Source organism: Pongo abelii, chromosome 2, assembly GCF_028885655.2.
Source record: "Pongo abelii isolate AG06213 chromosome 2, NHGRI_mPonAbe1-v2.0_pri, whole genome shotgun sequence".
Lineage (NCBI taxonomy): Eukaryota > Metazoa > Chordata > Mammalia > Primates > Hominidae > Pongo > Pongo abelii.
Genome location: NC_085928.1, coordinates 197,124,341 through 197,143,593, shown reverse-complemented (window position 1 = coordinate 197,143,593; position 19,253 = coordinate 197,124,341). Strand labels below are relative to the sequence as shown.

General features: G+C 42.0%; 1 protein-coding gene across 1 annotated transcript; it reads left to right on the top strand.

Moving 5' to 3' along the window:
- The first annotated feature begins 506 nt into the window (after positions 1-506).
- On the top strand, positions 507-18,893 carry RPL39L (ribosomal protein L39 like). Its single transcript, XM_024244528.3, has 3 exons — positions 507-794; positions 11,794-11,857; positions 18,512-18,893. Exon 3 carries the CDS (start codon positions 18,540-18,542, stop codon positions 18,693-18,695), a length of 156 nt encoding a protein of 51 aa, XP_024100296.1. The 5' UTR covers positions 507-794; positions 11,794-11,857; positions 18,512-18,539; the 3' UTR covers positions 18,696-18,893.
- The last annotated feature ends 360 nt before the right edge of the window (positions 18,894-19,253 follow it).

The window sequence follows — 19,253 nt, the reverse complement described above, 5'->3', positions numbered from 1 at the left end:
AGTGGTAATACTGACTCCAGGCAGGTAGATGAGACAATTGTTACAGAGGCAGGGATGGAGCTGAGAGGTCCTCCTGGTCTCCAATGGCCCGGCGGTGGCGCGATGGGAGGGAGAGCGCCCCCTGGAGGCGCTGGCGGTTCCTGGCTTCTGTGCTTGCGGGAACCCAAGCTGTGAGCCTCTGGCTCCGCCAGGGCGTACGAATCCTTTCCTCGTTTATCCAGTATTAAGTCACGCTGTGTGCTAAGTACCGTGGCCAGGCAGCAGCTAGACAACGCGCTGAGGTAAAATAGAGAACTAAGGGAGAATGGGGGACCCCAAAGCCAACTTGGTGAGATCACACGCTGGAGTCGTACCCAGTGCCCCGCGGGCCACAGCTCAGCGGGGCGGGACCGCCCTGGCCTGGGCGGGGCAGGGGCGGGGCCTGTCACCCGGGAAATCGCCGCCCTAGCATCCGGGGAAATCGCCGCCCTAGCATCCGGGGAAATCGCCGCCCTAGCATCCGGGGAAATCGCCGCCCTTGCATCCGGCGCGCGGCGGTTGAATTGCTGCGCGCAGCGAGGCAACCGCCTACGAACGCCAGTTGGGGGCGAGGCGTCTCGGAGACTCAGAGACACCAAGGCCCCAGCGACAAAGTGGCTGCAGCTAGGCCGGGGGCGTCAGGACAACGGAGCGGGTTCGGGTCGGTGACAAGCAGACCTGAGGGAGCTGGGCCCGCCTTTTCCGCCCGCGCCCCAGGCCCTTGCAGATCGAGATTTGCGTCCTAGAGTGGGAAAAAAGCAGAGGCCAGGGCGCCGGTAAGTAAAGGTCCCTCCTCACCCGCCGCCTGGGCCCGGTCCGCCCAGCGAGCAGGGCGGCGTGAGGGTCACGGGCTGGAAACAATGCCACAGCTCAAGCCGACTCCAACGGTAGTAGCGTTTTTGTTTGTTTGTTTGTTTTTTGAGACAGGGTCTCCCTCCGTCGCCCGGGCTGGAGTGCAGTGGTGTGATCTCGGCTCACTGCAACCTCCGCCTCCGGATTCAAGCGATTCTCCCGCCTTAGCCTCCTGAGTAGCTGGGGTTACAGGCGCGCGCCACCACACCTGGCTAATTTTTGTATTTTTAGTAAAGACGGGTTTCACCATATTGGTTAGACCAGTCTCGAACTCCCGACCTCAGGTGATCCGCCCGTCTCGGCCTCCCAAAGTGCTGGGATTACAGCCGTGAGGCACTGCTCCTGGCCTACAGTAGTGGCTTCTGGAGGCCACTCAGGCACCCCCTGTTTCTAGCTTAGAGAAGGAGGAAATCGACAATGAAGTAGCCTTAAAGGGATCCATGTTCCGCCCTGCCACCTCTTCAGATGTCAGCGTTGTCCAACTAGTGTCCCTAGAATTACCCAGGATGTGAGTGGCACTGATTCATCAGTGGTTTAATCAGCAAAACCAAGTGTCTTACCTATCAGCCTCATCTGCTCACTGCCTCTTTCCAAGGCGTTCTCACAGGCGCAAACACTTTCTCTTCCTCCATTAATTCCAGTAGGTAAGATTTTGTAGTCTCCTTTAAGGTCCCCGTTTCTCAAAGATAGCCCAAGGAATCTCGCCATTTCCTTGCCTTTTACACATCTGGATTCATCCAGAGACATAAACCCTGACCAGGACTAGCTTCAAAGGGGTCCCACCCGTGCAGTCACATAGGGCTCAGAAGGGCCCTGTACTTATTTTCGTGCTCTGCTATGGCAATCTTGAAATTCTTAATTTTTAAACCAGCACCCGCCTCCCCTCCCCGCCATCCCCACAACATTTTCATTTTGCACTGGGCCTGGCCTTAATTCTCAATTTTCTCAAAGGCTGCCATGTAACTATATAAAAATATAGTTAAAAGAGATTCTTCTCTAGACATGCCATTAGTCACTAGGACATCAAGAGACAGGACGGATGCTTCTATTAACTAAGAGTTATTGGAATCATAAAGGCTTTGTAATCCAATACCCACCCTCCACCCCTTCTCAATTTCAGAACCTAAGAGAGTTTGCTTAGAGAAACAACCTGAGAGGTTGTAAAGCTGAGCTGACCAGAGCTCATTGAATCACAAGTAGCTGTTCAGCACTGGAAATGTGGCTGGTCTGAAAAAAGATGTGCTACAAATGTTAAAACGCATACCAGCTTTTAAAGTCTCTTTTTTTCCTTTTTTTTTTTTTTTTTTTTTTTGAGACGGAGTATCCTTATGTCGCTGGAGTGCAGTGGCGCAGTCCTGGCTCACTGCAACTTCTGCCGCCCGGGTTCAAGTGATTCGCCCGTCTCAGCCTCCCGAGCAGCTGGGATTGTGGTAGCTGTGCCTGCCACCACACCCGACTAATTTTTGTATTTTTAGTAAAGACGGGGTTTCACCATGTTGGCCATGGTTGGCCAGGCTGGTCTCGAATTCCTGACCTCAGGTGATCTGCCCGCATCAGCCTCCCAAAGTGCTGGGGATGCAGGCGTGAGCCACCGCACCCGGCCAATTTTTCTTTTTCTTTTTTGGAGACAGTTTTACTGTGTTGCCCAGGCTGGAGTGCAATGGCGAAACCTCGGCTCACTACAGCCTCCGCCTCCCGGGTTCAAGTGATCCTCCTGCCTCACCTTCCCAAGTAGCTGGGACTACAGGCATGTGCCACCACGCTGGCTAATTATTTTGTATTTTTAGTAGAGATGGGGTTTCACCATGTTGGCCAGGCTGGTCTGGAACTCCTGACCTCAGGTGATCCACCTGCCTTGGCCTCCCAAAATGCTGGGATTACAGGTGTGAGCCACAGCGCCTGAACATTTTTTTTTTTTTTTTGAGAAAGAGTGTTGTTCTGTTGCTCAAGCTGGAGTGCATTGACTCAATCATGACTCACTGCAACCTCAATCTCCTCGGCTCAAGCCATCCTCTTGCCGCCTCAGCCTCCCGATCACAGGCATGCAGCACCATGCCCAGCTAATTTTTAAATTTTTTTGTAGAGATGAGGTCTCACTATGAGAAACATACTCACTGATCTCAAACTCCTGAGCTGAAGCAATGCTCTCGCCTCCCAAAATGTTAGGATTACAGGTGTGAGCCACTGCACTCAGCCTAAAGTCTCCTTTTTAATTTAAAATATTTTATCCACCTTTATATTAATTACATGCTTAAATGATATTTTAAATAAATCAGATTAAAATATATTCAAATTAATTTTACCTGTTCCTATTTATTTTTTAACATGACTCAGAAAATTTTAAATTGTAACTATATATGGGGCTCACATTATATTTCTTCGGGAAAACACTATTACAAAAGTTTTGAGATATTGGAAACTTCTTATAATGTTCAGAAAAACTGCCTTTCCCGCCGCCCCCCCCCCACCCAAAAAACTACTCACTATGACTCTTATTATCTCCCAGAAAATACCACTACCTACTCTTATCCTATGTGATCCATATCAAACAACCTTACTAACCTTTCTAACCCAGCTTAACTCAAAGGCCTTGGCAGTTAAAGAACCACAGCCTAATTACAGATGGTCTAGGACTGCAGAGAAAGGCTCAGACTTCCCTCAGCTGTTGCATTAGAACCAATTCAGTTGCTGGCAGACCTATTTCTACTGCTTTGGCTGTTTGATTGTCCAGTTTTGCATAAGTGAACTGTAAAGAAACTATAGAGAAAGGAAGAAAGATGTCATCAGGGAGGGTGGTCACCTCACCAACTTTCACTCGTAATTATATTGTTACAAACTCTGACATTGCAGCATCCTTGGGCTGACTTCTTTTTGTCAGTCACACCACTTTAAAAAGTAATTAGCTTTAGTGAAGAAATTGCCGATGCTCTAGTCTGAAGTGTAGATAGGGACAGAAAATTTTCTGTAAATTTAAGCTTTCACTTGAGCAGTCTCCATTAGTTATGGAATATAAAATGGGTGGACTCCAATATCTCAATCTTTAGTGTTTTGAATGGCTCTCAAAAGCAGTGTGATGAGGGAAGATGTTAGCTCTACATCAGTGTGTACTGGATGCAGTCCTAATCCAGTCCTCCTAGAGCCTCTAGTTCCATGGAAAGAGTTCTTACTCTGTTAGTTCAAAAGAACCTGGCATCTCTCTCTTGCTCTGTCTCGCACCACGCAGCATGCCTGCTCCTCCTTTGCCTTCTACCAAGAGTTAAAGCGTCAGAAGCCTAGCAGATGCTGGTGCCATGCTTGTACCACCTGCAAAACCATAAGCCAAATAAAACTCCTTATAAGTTGCCCAGCCTCAGGTATTCCTTTATAGCAACGCAAAATGGATCAGCACACTTGGTTTATGTCTTCCTTTGGAAAGATAAGGCTCTGTTTGTGAGCTACCTCACCCACAAGTGTGTTTTGCCTATTCACTGCTTACCCGTCTGTATTAGTCTTTCACGCTGCTGATAAAGACATACCCGAGACTGGGCAATTTACAAAAGGAGGTTTATTGCGCTTACAGTACCACATGGCTGGGGAGGCCTCACAATCATGGCAGAAAGCAAGGAGGAGCACGTCACATCTTACATGGATGACAGCAGGCAAACAGCTTGTGCAGGGAGACTTCCATTTTTAAAGCCATCAGAGCTCATGAGACTTATTCACTATCACAAGAACAGCACGGGAAAGACCCGCCCCCATGATTCAATCACCTCCCACTGGGTTCCTCCCACGACATGTGGGAATTGTGGAAGTTACAATTCAAGATGAAATTTGGGTGGGGACACAGCCAAACCATATTACCGTCCCATCATGAGGCTCAGTCTCAGCTATGCTTCTGAACTGCTTTGCCTCAGGAGCCACAGTATTTGACAAAGCCTTAGAAGCTGGATCTCCACCCCAGTAGACACCTGCAGGTGACTGAAATGAGATTGCCCCATCAGAGTGGGAGGATCTACCATCACACAGCCATGTAATTTCTTAAGAATTTAAGAAAGCTTTAAGCAAAAAAGCCTTGGCAAGTTGAGTTGGGAAAGAATGTCTACCACTGGCTCAAATTACTGCCTTTCTGAGGCTTCCCTTTCACCCAACATGCAAAGGTCAATCTTATGTGCAACAGCACCTTTCAACTGTGATCAGGTCAGCACTCTGAGAGAATTGAGGTGTGTACACCACAGAATGCAAAATATTTGGGAATCCCTGGAAGCGTAACAGAGGTGGGAACTGGAAGTTGAAGCTCAAGCATTCCTCCTGGCACTGAGAAAGGCTTGGTCTTGTCCTGATCTCTGGCTTTTGGTAGTGAAGCCATTTGGGCTTGTAGTTTTGTTACAAGATTTTTAACTACACAATTCAACATTTTTAATAGACAGAACTACTTAGGTTATGCACTTACATGAGCTTTGGTGGTACCCATCTCTTAAGGAATTTGTCCATTTCCTTACAAGACTTTGATGACTAAGTTGACTTTATGGGCATACAATAATTTGTGATATTATTCTATCCATTTAATGTCCTGAGACCTGTAGCATTGTCCCCTTTTTCATTGCAGATGTTGGTAATTTGTGTTTTCTCTCTCTTTTTTTTTTTTAATCAGTCAGGCCAAAGTAGTTTGGGCACTACTGACATTTTGGGCTGGATAATTCTTTGTTGTATGAGGCTCACCTGTACATTGTAGGATGTTCAGCAGCATCCCTGGCCTCCACCCACTAGATCTAGCAGCACTCCTCCAGTGGTGACAACCAAAAATATCTCCAGGTATTGCCAAATGTCTCCAGAAAGGCAGAATTGCCCCTAGTTGTATACCACTGCTTTAGACTACTTATCTCTGTTACTGTGTTTTCTGTTTCAAGCATTTTCATTTAATGTATACGTTTTTTTCTGTGCTGAAATTCCCCTCTGGTCATTCATGTTGCTGTCTATTTCTTTCCACTAGAACCTTCAATATATATGATTAATATATTAATGAAATATATTTTAAGTTCCGTCTCTTTTAGTTCTAATACTTAGGTTATCTGAGAGTGTGCTTCTGTTGATTACTTTCCCTCTTCACAATGAGTTTTTTTCTTTTTCATGCTCATGATATTTTATCAAATGCCAAGCATCTTGTGTAGGACAGTAGGGGTTGAGATAATCTATGCCCCAAAATAAGCATGCTTTTTCTGCTAGGTCAGTAATGTGGGGTCTTGAATCAGCCTACTCAGTAGTTAAGCTGGGTTTGGGTTTTATTGGTCCATCTTCAGTACACTACCAGGTTCGATTTCCTCTAATATTACCTTTTGCTTAGGGTAGCATGCTAGAGGGATTTTCTCAATATCCTATTTCATTCTCAGCTTGCAGCCTTCCCAATGAGCCTATACCACACAGGAGTCTCTCTCCATGCTTTTGCCTTTCACCCTGCTTGTTACTTGGTGCTTGCTATCTTGGTAGAGGAGGCCAGAAGACTATTGGTCATCCTGGTCCAACCTCAGTCTTGGGTAAGGAATGGTCTGGGCAGATTTTTTGTCTTTTCCACAGTAAGAGCTTACGTCCCTGTATCAGTCTGTTTTCACACTGCTATAAAGAACTACCCAAGACTGGGTAATTTATAAATTACCAGTTCCACATGGCTGGGGAGGCCTCAGGATACTTACAATCTGGCAGAAGGCAAAGGGGAAGCAAAGCACGTCTTAGATGGTGGCAGGAAAGAGTGAAGGAGGAAGTGCCACTTTTAAACCATCAGATCTCATGAGAACTCCCTCACTGTCACAAGAACAGCACTGGGGAAACTGCCCACATGATCCAGTCACCTCCCACCAGGTCCCTCCCTCAACCGGTGGGGATTACAATTTGAGATGAGATTTGGGTGGGGATACAAAGCCGAACCATATCTTCCCCTAATAGATCTTCACCACCAAGGAGGCTCTCTCTAGTCTCCTGCCTTGTCCCGAGTCTTTTTCATCAGTACCCAGTAGAGATCATGGAAGAGAGACTGAAAGTGGAAGCAAACTGTCTTTATGTCTGAGGCTCCCAGGGGTTTTATACTCTTAAGCTAGTCCACACTTGACCTTTAGCAGTTCATTAACAATTTTAGCTGAATTCTTTTCAGTGTATGAGGTACTTGATGTCTCTTCTTCAGTGCTCATGTCCCTTTGCTCCTTTGCCAGGTCAGTCTTTCCTTGGATTTCAAGCTACTTTATTGGTCTGTGACCTTAGGTGGGGTGACCAGTTGTTCCAGTTTGCCTGGATCTGAGGAATTTCCCAGGATATGGGACTTTTAGTTCTCATACTGGGAAAGTCCAGTTGGTCTTCCTAACCTCAGTCCTCTGGGTTTCAGGAAAAATTATTTCATAGTTTTTCTGGTTGTTGGCATAGGAGTGATGCTCTTTCTAGGTTTCTACATCCTAGGCAGAAGACAAATTACTGAAATATTTATGCATGTTGAATATGGACAAAAGTGGCTCTTGAGATAGTGAGAAACCATACGGGGGAAACATCTGTTTCTTACTAAAGCAGGGAAGTTCTTGTGAAATCGTCCCAAAAATAGAGAATGAGGAAAATCATTTCAGCATCTGCCATTCTTTTGTCTGTCAGCATCAGATTTATCTGATTACCTAAATGAACTCTCGTTGAAGAGGTGGGTCCACACCTATTCCTTCTACATCTGTAGTCAGCATTCAACCAGCACCAGACTTATACTTTACCCCCAGCAACTGAGCATCTATCATAGATTTTTGAGCAAAACTTTTTTCAAAAAAAATCTGTATTCTCTCTTGTCAAAGGAAGATGGCTGAGTGTGGCAGTAATCTTTGAACATTAATATTGACCATCTCTGGGTGAATAAGCCTGTGTGTGACACATGTATGTATAATCTTGCTATCAGCTGCCTGGGGGCATATTTGGTTTATGTTACCATGGGCAGTACCTCTGGTATTGTGTTTTTTTATTTCAGATATTGTGAGAACCAGCAGTGTTTGTGACCCCTACAACCATCACTAATGGTTATGTGGTAGGCAGCCTCAAGGAAATGCTCTGTATCTGGTGTGACGATGAAAGCGTTATCATGTGCTCAATTACTCTTTTGAGCATCCTTGAGTATCCAAAAAAAAATAACCTCTTGAGGAGCTTATAGTCTGTGTATGTGATATCTTCCTATTAAATAGTCAAGATAGTGACATTAGTACAGCAGAATCAACACAGAAATCTTAAAACTGGGAATATTTATAATTTCAACAACTGTAGGCTTTATACAGCTGTAGATATTAACAGCTAAGACCTGTATTGTGTTTATTATGTGCCAAGCATTGTCCTAAATATTTTACACTCATTACTACACTAAATCCTCACCTACATAAGCTTCTTAACAACCCTATGATGTTAGATGTTATTATCCACATATTACAGATTAGAAAAATAAGGAACAACATGGCTAAGAAATGTGTTCAAGGTCACACTAACAGCAAGTGGTGGCAGTGAGACTTGAGCCTGTGCAGTTTGTTTCCACAGTTCTTTTTGTTTGTTTGTTTGTTTTAAATGAGAAGGAGTCTCGCTGTGTCTCCCAGGCTGGAGTGCAGTGGTGTGATCTTGGCTCACTGCAACCTCCGCCTCCTAAGTTCAAGCAATTCTCCTGCCTCAGCCTCCCAAGTAGCTGGGATTACAGGCACCTGCCACCATGCCTGACTAATTTTTGTATTTTTAGTAGAGACAGGGTTTTACCATGTTGGTCAGGCTGGTCTTGAACTCCTGACCTCAGGTGATCTGCCTGCTTCGGCCTCCCAAAATGCTGGGATTAGAGGCATAAGCCACTGTGCCCGGCCCTCCAGAGTTCTTTTAACCACTGTGACAGTGGTCTCAAATACAGAAGAGATAAAATATTTCAACTTGCAGGATGATGTAGAGAAAGTGAGAGTTGTATATGTGAAAAAAACCTTTTAAATACCACTTTGATTTTAGGTCATGTGCCAACCAAGGATGTACAGAAAGCTGAAAGAGGACATGCTAAGGAAAGTAAGTTAGCAAGTGGTATAGTGATGCCCTGGGCTCATAAGTCAACAAACAGCATGAAATACACAGACAGTTGTGCCCATTTGATACAAATGTCATGTGGTGCAGATGACTCAGTAACAGTGGAAGTGCTACAAAAAGAAAAAAACTTGTAAGAACAGCCCTACCTCTGCATATAAAATACTGGAGTACTTTCAGTTTCAAAATTAAAGATTGCTCAGAAACCACCTGCCATACAGAAGAAATTTAGGATGAAAATTTTTGTCAAATGATTGAGAATGTGTTAGGCCATTCTTACATTGCTATAAGGAAATACCTGAGACTGGGTAATTTATAAAGAAGAGGTTTAATTGGCTTACGTTTCTACAGACTGTACAGGAAGCATAGCACTAGCATCTGCTCTGCTTCTGAGGAGGCCTCAGGGAGCTTTTACTCATGGCAGAAGGTGAAGTGGGAGCAGGAAAGCCACATGGCAAAAGCAAGAGTGAGAGAGAGAGTTGGGGAAAGGGAAGTACCACACACTTTTAAATGACCAGACTCACAAGAACTCACTGTCACGACGGCAGCACCAAGCCACAAAGGATCCAGTCCTACGACCCAAACACCTCCGGCTAGGCCCCACCTCCAGCATTGGGGATTACAATTCAACATGAGATTTGGGCGGGGACAAATATCCAAACTATTAGATTGGTGCAAAAGTAATTGTGGTTTAATATATCAGAGAATAAAACCAGTGAATGGAAAGTACAAAGAACTTTGCTTTGAAGGTGACATCGTGGATGTTATCAACTCATGTGAAGCAAAGTAGATTCACAAATGACTAGAATATCTCACAAACCCCGAGACTGGTTCTTGTAAGAGGATACATAGGAAAGACAGGACAGTCAACAAGAACATTCAAAGCATTTGGCAAGGGCTGTCTTGAAGGAGTAGGATGCTTTGAGAGTTCTATGATGGGTTTTTTAAGCCAACTGATTATTATAACAAAGTATATTAAAACTATGTATGAGATGAAGTATTTTAGCCTAGCCCAAGGGAAATCACTAATACCCTCTCTATACCTACTGGGTGACCTAGATGATACAATACAGCTCTCTTATTAAGTCGCACTTATTTATATGTGAGCCTGATATTCTCACAGAGGCAAAAAAGAAAAAAAAAAAAAGGTGGAGGGGAGGGTATAGTGGTGACCTGGGAGTAGGGAGGAAAACTCAGATTGTGTTGAAAAATATAATGCAGCAATTTTATAGGATGGTTTCTTAAGGTTAACTTTATGGTCCAAAAGGTATAGAGGGTTCATAATCCAGTACAATTTGTAGACATTAATGAAAAGATACTACATATTTTGTGCTTTACTGTAGCACATTTTATCCTTAAGACCAGGTAAACACCATTTAATATAACAAGCTCAGCTAAGTCTTGGATAATTTAGAATTTTCTACTCAAAAGAACTGAGTGAGGATGTCCTTTTGTAGAACAAATTATGTGTTTAAGGTATTGTTGTCAATGAGGAGGAGGAGCACTGCTCTCCTAAGATCAGCTCTATTCCGAGGCCATGGTTATGCTTTTGTTTAAAAAAATTATTGCTTTCTAAATCGAAGTGATCCCAGAGAAGACTGGGTTTGAGGCTTGGTGAAGGTTACATTATGAGTAAAGGACACAGAGGACATTGGATTGGCAGTGTTCAGTGTGTGTGGCTTTTCACGTCTCCCCAAATCCGCCTAGGAGATGTATTTAGACTATTAAAACCCATTGTTCTACCTGCTCAGGAAGCGAGCTTATCAAACCTCTTTTATCCTGAACTATATTATCTTGAAATTGCAGTGTATTAACTCACATGGTTACAAAAACTGCCTTTCACTTGTCTGACCATCTGGATCTAACATTCAGTATTCAGGAACAATCCTTGCTAAGCTATCATCACTGTCTTGCCACATTGCCTGCAGTTGATATAATGATTAGGCATCATAACATATAGTCATTTTGCAACAGTGGAAGGAGAGGACGTTGTGAGGGATGGGTGCATACAGCTCTCTGCAAGCAAGAGGTATAATAGGGTCTGGCTAGGTGTTACCACATAAATGGATATTGGACGTGTCGTGATGTTCATAGGCATAATGAAACCCAGCTGCATATGTTTTTGCCATAGCCTCAGTCAGTACCTTGCCACAGGGAGGCATTACACACAGACCTTGCTGTGGGAACTATTTGGTTGTTCAGATACCTGTCTGGTACATCACAAGGCATAGACAGCTACTGCCTAGCTGCCAGAATCAGTAACTATAATAACTGTTATAGGCCAGGCGTGCTGGCACATGCCTGTAGTCCCAGCTACTCAGGAGACTGAGGCAGGAGGATCACTCAAGGCCAGGCATTTGAGGCTGCAGTGAACTAGGATCATGCTACTCTGCTCCAGCATGGACAACAGAATGAGACCCTGCTCAAAAAAGAGGGAAAGAAATGTATATTAAAAAAACTGTTATAATGGTTTCCTCACAGAGGAAAGGTGAGGAGGGCTTGTATAATAACTATGTTGATACCATGAATCAAAAAAAGGCAAATATTACTGTTTTTTGAAGTTTTTGGAAGAATCTAATCCCCCCAAAGAGCTTATTTTTCATAAACACAAGAAACAGGTGTACACATCCCAGATTTTATTAATGTTGTTTGAGGATTTGTGAGTGGGAATTCAAAAGCAAGCACAGGCTGCACTGATCAGTTTAATATTACATGTTTCGATTTTGTTGTCATTGCCTCTCTTTCTGCAAAAAGACTGCCTATATTTTCTCTTAAGGTTTTCACAAATTTCAAGCCAATTGATGAACATTACTTTCACCCATAGGTAAGGTTTAACTGAAAATAGTAGGATCTTACTGTTACCATACACACTGGATATTTTCTTTTCAGATTTTATTTGGAGAGAAGCAAGCATCTCTGCCTCTTTGGAGGAGGAAATTCAGACTTGAAAAAGGTAGGATTTTCTTCCTCTTTCTTTCAACTTGTGAAAAAAATTAAAGTGTAATTTTTAAAATTGTACACTTTGTTAAAAATTTAAGATAGTTTCTTTTTAGTTTTGTAGATATTTTTAAATTAGGGATGAAGGCTGTAGATAGTATATCTGAATTTTAAACAGTGTTTTAAATATGATTTTCAGAAACTTAGACTAAACTTTTCTCATCTTAATTTTCAAAGCTATTTTGTGAAGAATTACATTGCAAACTAAAGTGAAAGGAGTTATGTCTTGGAACTTCACAAACTTTTACATTTTATACTTTAGGCACTGATTATAAATGAAGGTGGTGGGATGATGGTAGACAGGATTTACGCCATGGCATTTGAACTGTATGATTGAATGGGAAAGGGAAACCAGTTATCTCATTATGCATTAAAATAGGCACTAAAGTGTAAATGTGTGGTTTAATAATGACACCTGTGTAATAACTACCCAGGCTAAGAAATAGAAAACTACCAGCATGCTAGGAAATATACGTATATTGCTTCTAAGTAACAGCCCTTCTCCTCTACACAGGTGACCACTATCTTTACCTGTATACTAAAATTCCTTTTTTCATACCAGTGGTTCTCAAAGTGTGGTCTGGCATCAGCATCATCTGGGAATTTGTTAGAAATGCAAATTCTTGGGTCCATTCTCTGATCTATTACATTTATGTATTTTTTATGGGATGTATATTTATATGATAAAAATGTAAAGCAATGATTCTCAAACTTTAACATGCATCAGAATGACCTGGATGGGCTTTTAAAACACAGATGTTGGGTCCTACCTAGAGTTTCTAATGATCTCTTTCTTTTGTCTGTTTTAATCATTGATTCCAATTTTCTTATATGCTGGATATGTTTGACCCTCTGCTAGTCATTGCACTTGAAATGTCATTTTGTGGAAATAATTGTCTGGCCTATAATTAAGATACTTTGCCCCAAAGATCACACATATTTGCTTTTGTTGGGTACCTGCAGGTACCACAAGTTTGGGCCCACCTGTTCAAAGTTTGATATTTCCTGGACAACTCAGGAGTCTCATCGCATTCAGATTATTACAATTCTTGTTCACCTTCACTCTGAGATTTTGGATCCCAGATTGTTGTAGGAGAAGGTCTCCTGACAGACTCCCCAACTTATATGAACCCAGGGTTTTATTTTCAATCTCCCCTGTACTCTGAAAGGCTGTCAAAATGGAGGTCCTAATGTTCTGGAATTAGCAGTGCTTTCAGTGGAAAAGTGGCTTCAGGCTTCTTTACTTCTCTTGATTCTTTGCTTCTCTTAACTTTTGGCCTGATAATTCCTTACTATTTTGTAATTTCTTTGAAGCTTTTAAAAATATTATTTGAAATATATTTTACCCAGTTTTTTAGTTGGTTTGTTTTCAGCTGGCAGACTGACCTAAATAACCTGGGCCACCATTACTAGAAATGGAAAATAAATTAATAAAGCACAGTATTTTTCAAAATACTGTGGTTTTTCAAAACATTAAAAAGCAATAGATGAGCTGGGCGTGGTAGCTCAAGCCTGTAATCCCAGCACTTTGGGAGGCCGAGGCGGGCAGATTGCCTGAGGTCAGGAGTTTGAGACCAGCCTGGCCAACATGGTGAAACCCCATCTCTACTAAAAATATAAAAAAATTAGCCGGGTGTAGTGGCAGGCGCCTGTAATCCCAGATACTCCTGCCAGGCTGAGGCAGGAGAATTGCTTGAACCCGGGAGGCAAAGGTTGCAGTGAGCCGAGATGGCGCCATTGCACTCCAGCCTGGGCAACAAGAGTGAAACTCCGTCTCAAAAAAAAAAAAAAAGAAACCAATAGATGTTTATATTTTTGGGAACAGAAAGTTCTTGTTTTTAGTCTACAAGTTTAATCAGACATGGGACATACAAGATGGTTTGGATACAAAAACTTTTTTGTTAAAAGATTCCCGGAGTTCCATATTTTAAAATATTTTATGACCTTTAACCTTATGACCTTAAATAGTAATATAACCTTTAACCACTCCCGAGTGCTCTGATACTTACTCAGTGGGTTCCAAGAAATCCTTCCCACAACTTCAGAAAGCCTCACAAAGTGCAGAGGTGTGCCTAATACAGATCCACTTCACGATTTGTGATAGTGATATCAAACACTAGGGGCTCAGTCTAGGTCCCATTGCTTACTGCGCAAAAAGAAGCAAGTATTGCCAGAGAAGACTTATTATTTTACAGTTGATGTCAACCAGAGAGACCAGAGCCAAACCTCAAATCCATCTCCTCGCTCCAACCAAAGTTAGGGGTTTATATAGTGGGGAAGGAAAACAGGAGAGGCAAGGAAGAGGAGTTGATCAACAGGCAGCAGGTGGTCGAATGGGGGATCTGGTATCTCACTGTAACCACATGTGGAAAGACAGTGATTAGGGATGGGTGAGGAAGAGGTAGTGGTCAGCAGGCAGCAGGTGCTTCTTATTGTCTGAGTGCGCGATTCAGAAGGCCACAAGATGCAGGAACTCTCCAGTTCCGAGCTACAAATAACGGAGGGTGCTTTTCACATCACATAGAGGCTCTCCAGCCATGATACTTCTTAAGTTACAAGGCAAGTTATGGCCAACCTCCATCCAACCCTTAGTTGATAACTTTTGTTTAAAACAACATATTGACCTTTAAACCAATATGATGCCACCATTATTTTCACACAACTTATCACTTAAAAATCAAAATATTGCTCTCACAAGTATAAAATTTCTTGGTATAAATTTCCATTTCTTATTATAAAATCCTACTTTATGAAAAGGTGTGGAGAGCCAGGACCACCATGAAGCCCACTCAGTTTAACCACTTCCTTATAGACATATCTTATTGCATCCCATGTGTTTTGTTGTCTGGGATATAGGTATTTGCCTTATTTAGTAGCACATGCTCCTCCTCCCTTCCCAGCTAGAATATGATCTAAAGACGTGGTTTTAGACCACATTTATTATGGCTACCATTTCTTTGGCATTACTTTTACATAGCTGGTCGTATATAATAGCTGTATCACTGATTGCTGAGGTTGCCCAGTCAACTGAACTTTGGAAATTATATAACGAATTCTGTTTCTGAGCCTAATAAGAATTTTGAGGAACCATTTAATGGCCCCAGCGGTCTAGTTATGCCCAAATAGCTGCCACTACTGTATTCCTCAGGCAGCCATTGGTGTGCACATGACCCCTATATCCAGTAAGTAGAAGAATGAGGAGTGGGCCTATACTTTTTGCCAAAATCCAGAGTCCAATTTTGATATTCAGTATAGATGTTAAAGAATGGGACCCTTATGAGCACCTTGATTTTACAAGCACTAGTGCCATGAACTCTCAGAATCACCTAGATATGGTTGAAGATTATGCTTAGGACAGCAAGGGGCAGGAAATGTATGTCTCGGGGTTTAGGGATATATCATCTTTCTTGAAGCGCCAGTTAAATGGCCAAGTATGATTGCATCTGATAGAGATTTAATAAATCTCATGAGCCTCCATCTCCACATGTGCTTTCTTTCAACTGCAGCAGGCCTTCCATTTATGATCACTTAATAAACTTTGCCTTTGCATAGGCTATCCAGGTTCTAGAATTTGCCCAGTTTTTTTACTTGGTACCATGATTTCCCATCTCTCAATTTTCTGGAATGAAGTGTGTATCTCCAGTACTTGGGATCTATATTATACTGTATTTGCAGCCTCTAGACTAATTAGATAACTTGGCATATAGCCAGAGGTATGTAATTCAGTATTTTCTTGAGAAAATTTAACTCCTGGAGGTCCTCTGAATCACCTGAGATGTGTAGGGCAATAAGTGTAATCATTCCTTTTAAGGTAAAACTGCCCTCATAACCATTACTATTCTACTAGAATGAGGACTACTGACTTACTGGCTATAAGCTTATTTCAGTTGGCATTATAGCCAGTTCTTTCAGTTCTTTCACTGTCTCCGGTGCAGATAGCAGATATCTCTTTGAGTTTCTTTTTAAAAGTTTCCATGAGAGTTAGTTCTAGCTAAGAGCTGTATGTCACTGGCATTGAGCTTTCAGGAAATACCTGGTCAGAGCTCCTAGCCCAAAGTGTCTCCAAAGGTGAGCACCCTATCATCCTCTTCATTGGAAACGAATACTTGGAATAGTACAGTAAACTCTTTGTCCTACTGTAGTTCTTTATCTTACTACAGTAAATTTTTCTTAGAGAAGACTTTCAAACAAGATTGGCTTCAAGAACCCTAACCAGTACAACCAGGGTTCCCAAGGGAGAGGGTGTTAAGACTCTGGGTTTATTGGCAACCCAGTCTAGTTCTTTCCCTGTATTCTTGAAGACTTTTTTTCTGAAGTGGTTGGAGAATAGTCACTGATAGAGATTGTATAGAGGGAATTAATATACAAAGGGTAGAACAGGGTCTGCTAGATAGCTAGCTAAAGTCCGCATGTGGTCAATTTAAGATGAACTGTGATTGGTAGCGAAAGGTTCTTTGCTGCTAATGTATGGGAAGAAAATAAAAGGATTGGACAGAAATAGTAGTGTACTTTCCCTATCTTTATCACCCATTCGGCATTTTCAGGCCTATTTGTTATTCTCTTAACTTGTAAACTCCTACAAGGATACTTGTGGCTTAGTTTTCAATGTTTTATATTTCATGAAACATTTGTATCTCAACCACACCCCACACTATACCCCAACTTAGTTGCCTACTCATCTGTTACTTGCACATAAAGTCTCCTGCTCCTGAAAGTTCCCAGTGGGAAGGTGTACAAATCTGGGGACGTTGGCCTCCCCACTAGGGCAGTTGTCTCAGAAGTGTCTGAAGTTTGGATATTTGGGTTGAAGGGCAGACAGTATAATTAGCACTCTTCTTTCTTCTGGTATTTCCTTACCATGACATTTATGGGTTGCCCATCAATTTGGACTTTTTTCCCACCCCATTTTTCAATACCTAGACTAATAGGTATTTCTATTGAGAACTTCCTTTTTCTCTTTTTTAAATTTTCCTCTATTTTCTTTTGGTTATTTTGAGAGCTGAAATTCACAGAAGTATCCTAAATTATCTTTTCCAAAATTGTTATAGGAAAGACTGCTAGTTATCTACTCTGCTATTCATTCTTCTTCCTTTTTCTTTAGCAGAACCTGATTTGTGTGGGGTTGGGGGCATCATGTGCTCAGCTAAAAAACTATAGTGCCCATCCTTCATTACTGCTAAGGATGGCAGTGGAACACAGTTCTTGCCAATAAGGTGTAATCAAAAGTATTGAGAGAGATACCTAGTAAAGCTCCTTAAAAGCCGGTAACCTCACAGCATGTCCTCTTGTGCCTTTCTTTCTTTCTTTCTTTCTTTTCTTTCTTTTCTTTCTTTTCTTTCTTTCTTTTCTTCCTGCCTGCATGTTAGGGGAGATGCCAGACATAGAATAAACATCTCACAACAGTGAGCCATAAGACAGAAGCCAAGATAATAGCTTGGGTCACATCTGAAAAGACTGGGTTAGACACTGTGTGTGAACTCAGGCAGTCAGAAACAGTCATACTTTTTGCACACTACCACTATCCCCATTATCTTAGGGTTAGAAAAAAATGCCTTTGTCATGACAGATCCATACTGTTTGTATAACTCCAACACTGTTTGCAGTAGGACTTTACTGCCGTCATGTAATTACTCTCACAATCTGAGATGTAGACGTTATTTTGCACCTGAATCATTAAAAATAACTACTGTGTCTCTGGCCCTAGGTTGATGTTCGTTAATTATGGAGGACCCAAGATCTTTAAACGGAGTGGTAGCATGCAATTCAGTAGATGGCGATGTGGTCAATTTTGATAATTAGATAAAAATACTAGTAGGCACAGCCAGTGGCTTTTAAAATAGTAGTAACATGAAAGTACCATGAGGTAGTTTTACAGCGAATCGCATGTTTTAAATGTATACATTCATATTTTAAGTGTTGTGGGGATGAATTACTTGTTTTATGGGTTTCTATTTTCAACCACGTTTTCCTGTTCTGTACTATTTGCCATAGCAGAACACTGGAAAAGATTTAAGACCTCCAAATGTAAAGGGTTATTGAGAAAGAGTTGCCAAAAAAGGGTCACATATTAGTTAGATAAGTTGTAGTTACAAAATAATACCTACAATATCTCAATTTATAGAAAGACAATATTCTACATGTACATCTGTCTTAACTGGAAGGCTCTTATAATATCAAGTTGTTAATATTGGGGCTTTTTCTAGCTAGATGGGATAATAGTTTTTTTTTAGTGTTCTATTGCTTTAATTTTTCTGTAATGAACTGGTATTGCCTGTTCGTAACTTTTTTAAAGTTGAAAATAATTCCTCTTGATGGACATTTAACAAGAGAAGCAGAAGTATGTTGCTGAGAAATGAGTAGCATCAAGTCAGGAACAGGAGGAACAAAGGGACTCCTGCCTTTGCTGCTCATCCACCAGAACAGCCTTCAGACTCCTCAGACTGCTGCTGGCTCCTGAGCTGCTCCTGAGCTGCCTGTGGAATCCTGAGTGGCAATGAGCCCTCACTGTGGCACCAAAGATGCTCTTTCTTGTCTTGTTATTTCTTCGTGTTACCTTATCCTATCCTATGGTAATATTGTCTCTGTCTCTCTCTCCCTTTCTCCACCATAGTGGTGTACGGTTGACTCTGTTTCTCGCCATGTCTTCTCACAAGACTTTCACCATTAAGCGATTCCTGGCCAAGAAACAAAAGCAAAATCGTCCCATCCCCCAGTGGATTCAGATGAAACCTGGTAATAAAATCAGGCACAACTCCAAAAGGAGGCATTGGAGAAGAACCAAGCTGGGTCTGTAAGGAATTGCACATGAGATGGCACACATATTTATGCTGTATCAAGGTCACGATCATCTTAACGATATCAAGCTGAAAATGTCACCACTATCTGGACAGTTGCACATGTTTTACTGGGAATATTTTTTTCTGTTTTTCTGTATGCTCTGTGCTAGTAGGGTGGATTCAGTAATAAATATGTGAAAGCTTTTGTTTCAAAAATGTCTCTGTCATCTTTAAAAACTGTCCCTTCATTTATTCAGTAAACATCAGGATCTGTGCTATATGCCAAACCCCTGGGTAATGCTGAGGATAAATGCTGAGCCAAATAGACCTTCAGCCTGTGGTGAGAGGGATAGATGCTACTCAGATCATGCAGATGTATAAATGGGACAAAATGAGATCAGGACTACAGAGGAAAATAAGATACAGACGAGGTAGAGTTCTGGGCAAGTGGGGAGACCCACTCTATGCCTTCAGTATGTGTTCAGAACTCAATATAAGTTAAAGACCTATAGGAGGCACGAGTCAAGTAAGTGAAGATTGTCATGGGGAGAACAAGTATTTTAGGCAGAGGAAACA

Excerpts from the sequence above, each read along its gene's own strand:
- RPL39L (XM_024244528.3), top strand. The coding sequence starts at position 18,540 with ATGTCTTCTCACAAGACTTTCACCATTAAGCGATTCCTGGCCAAGAAA.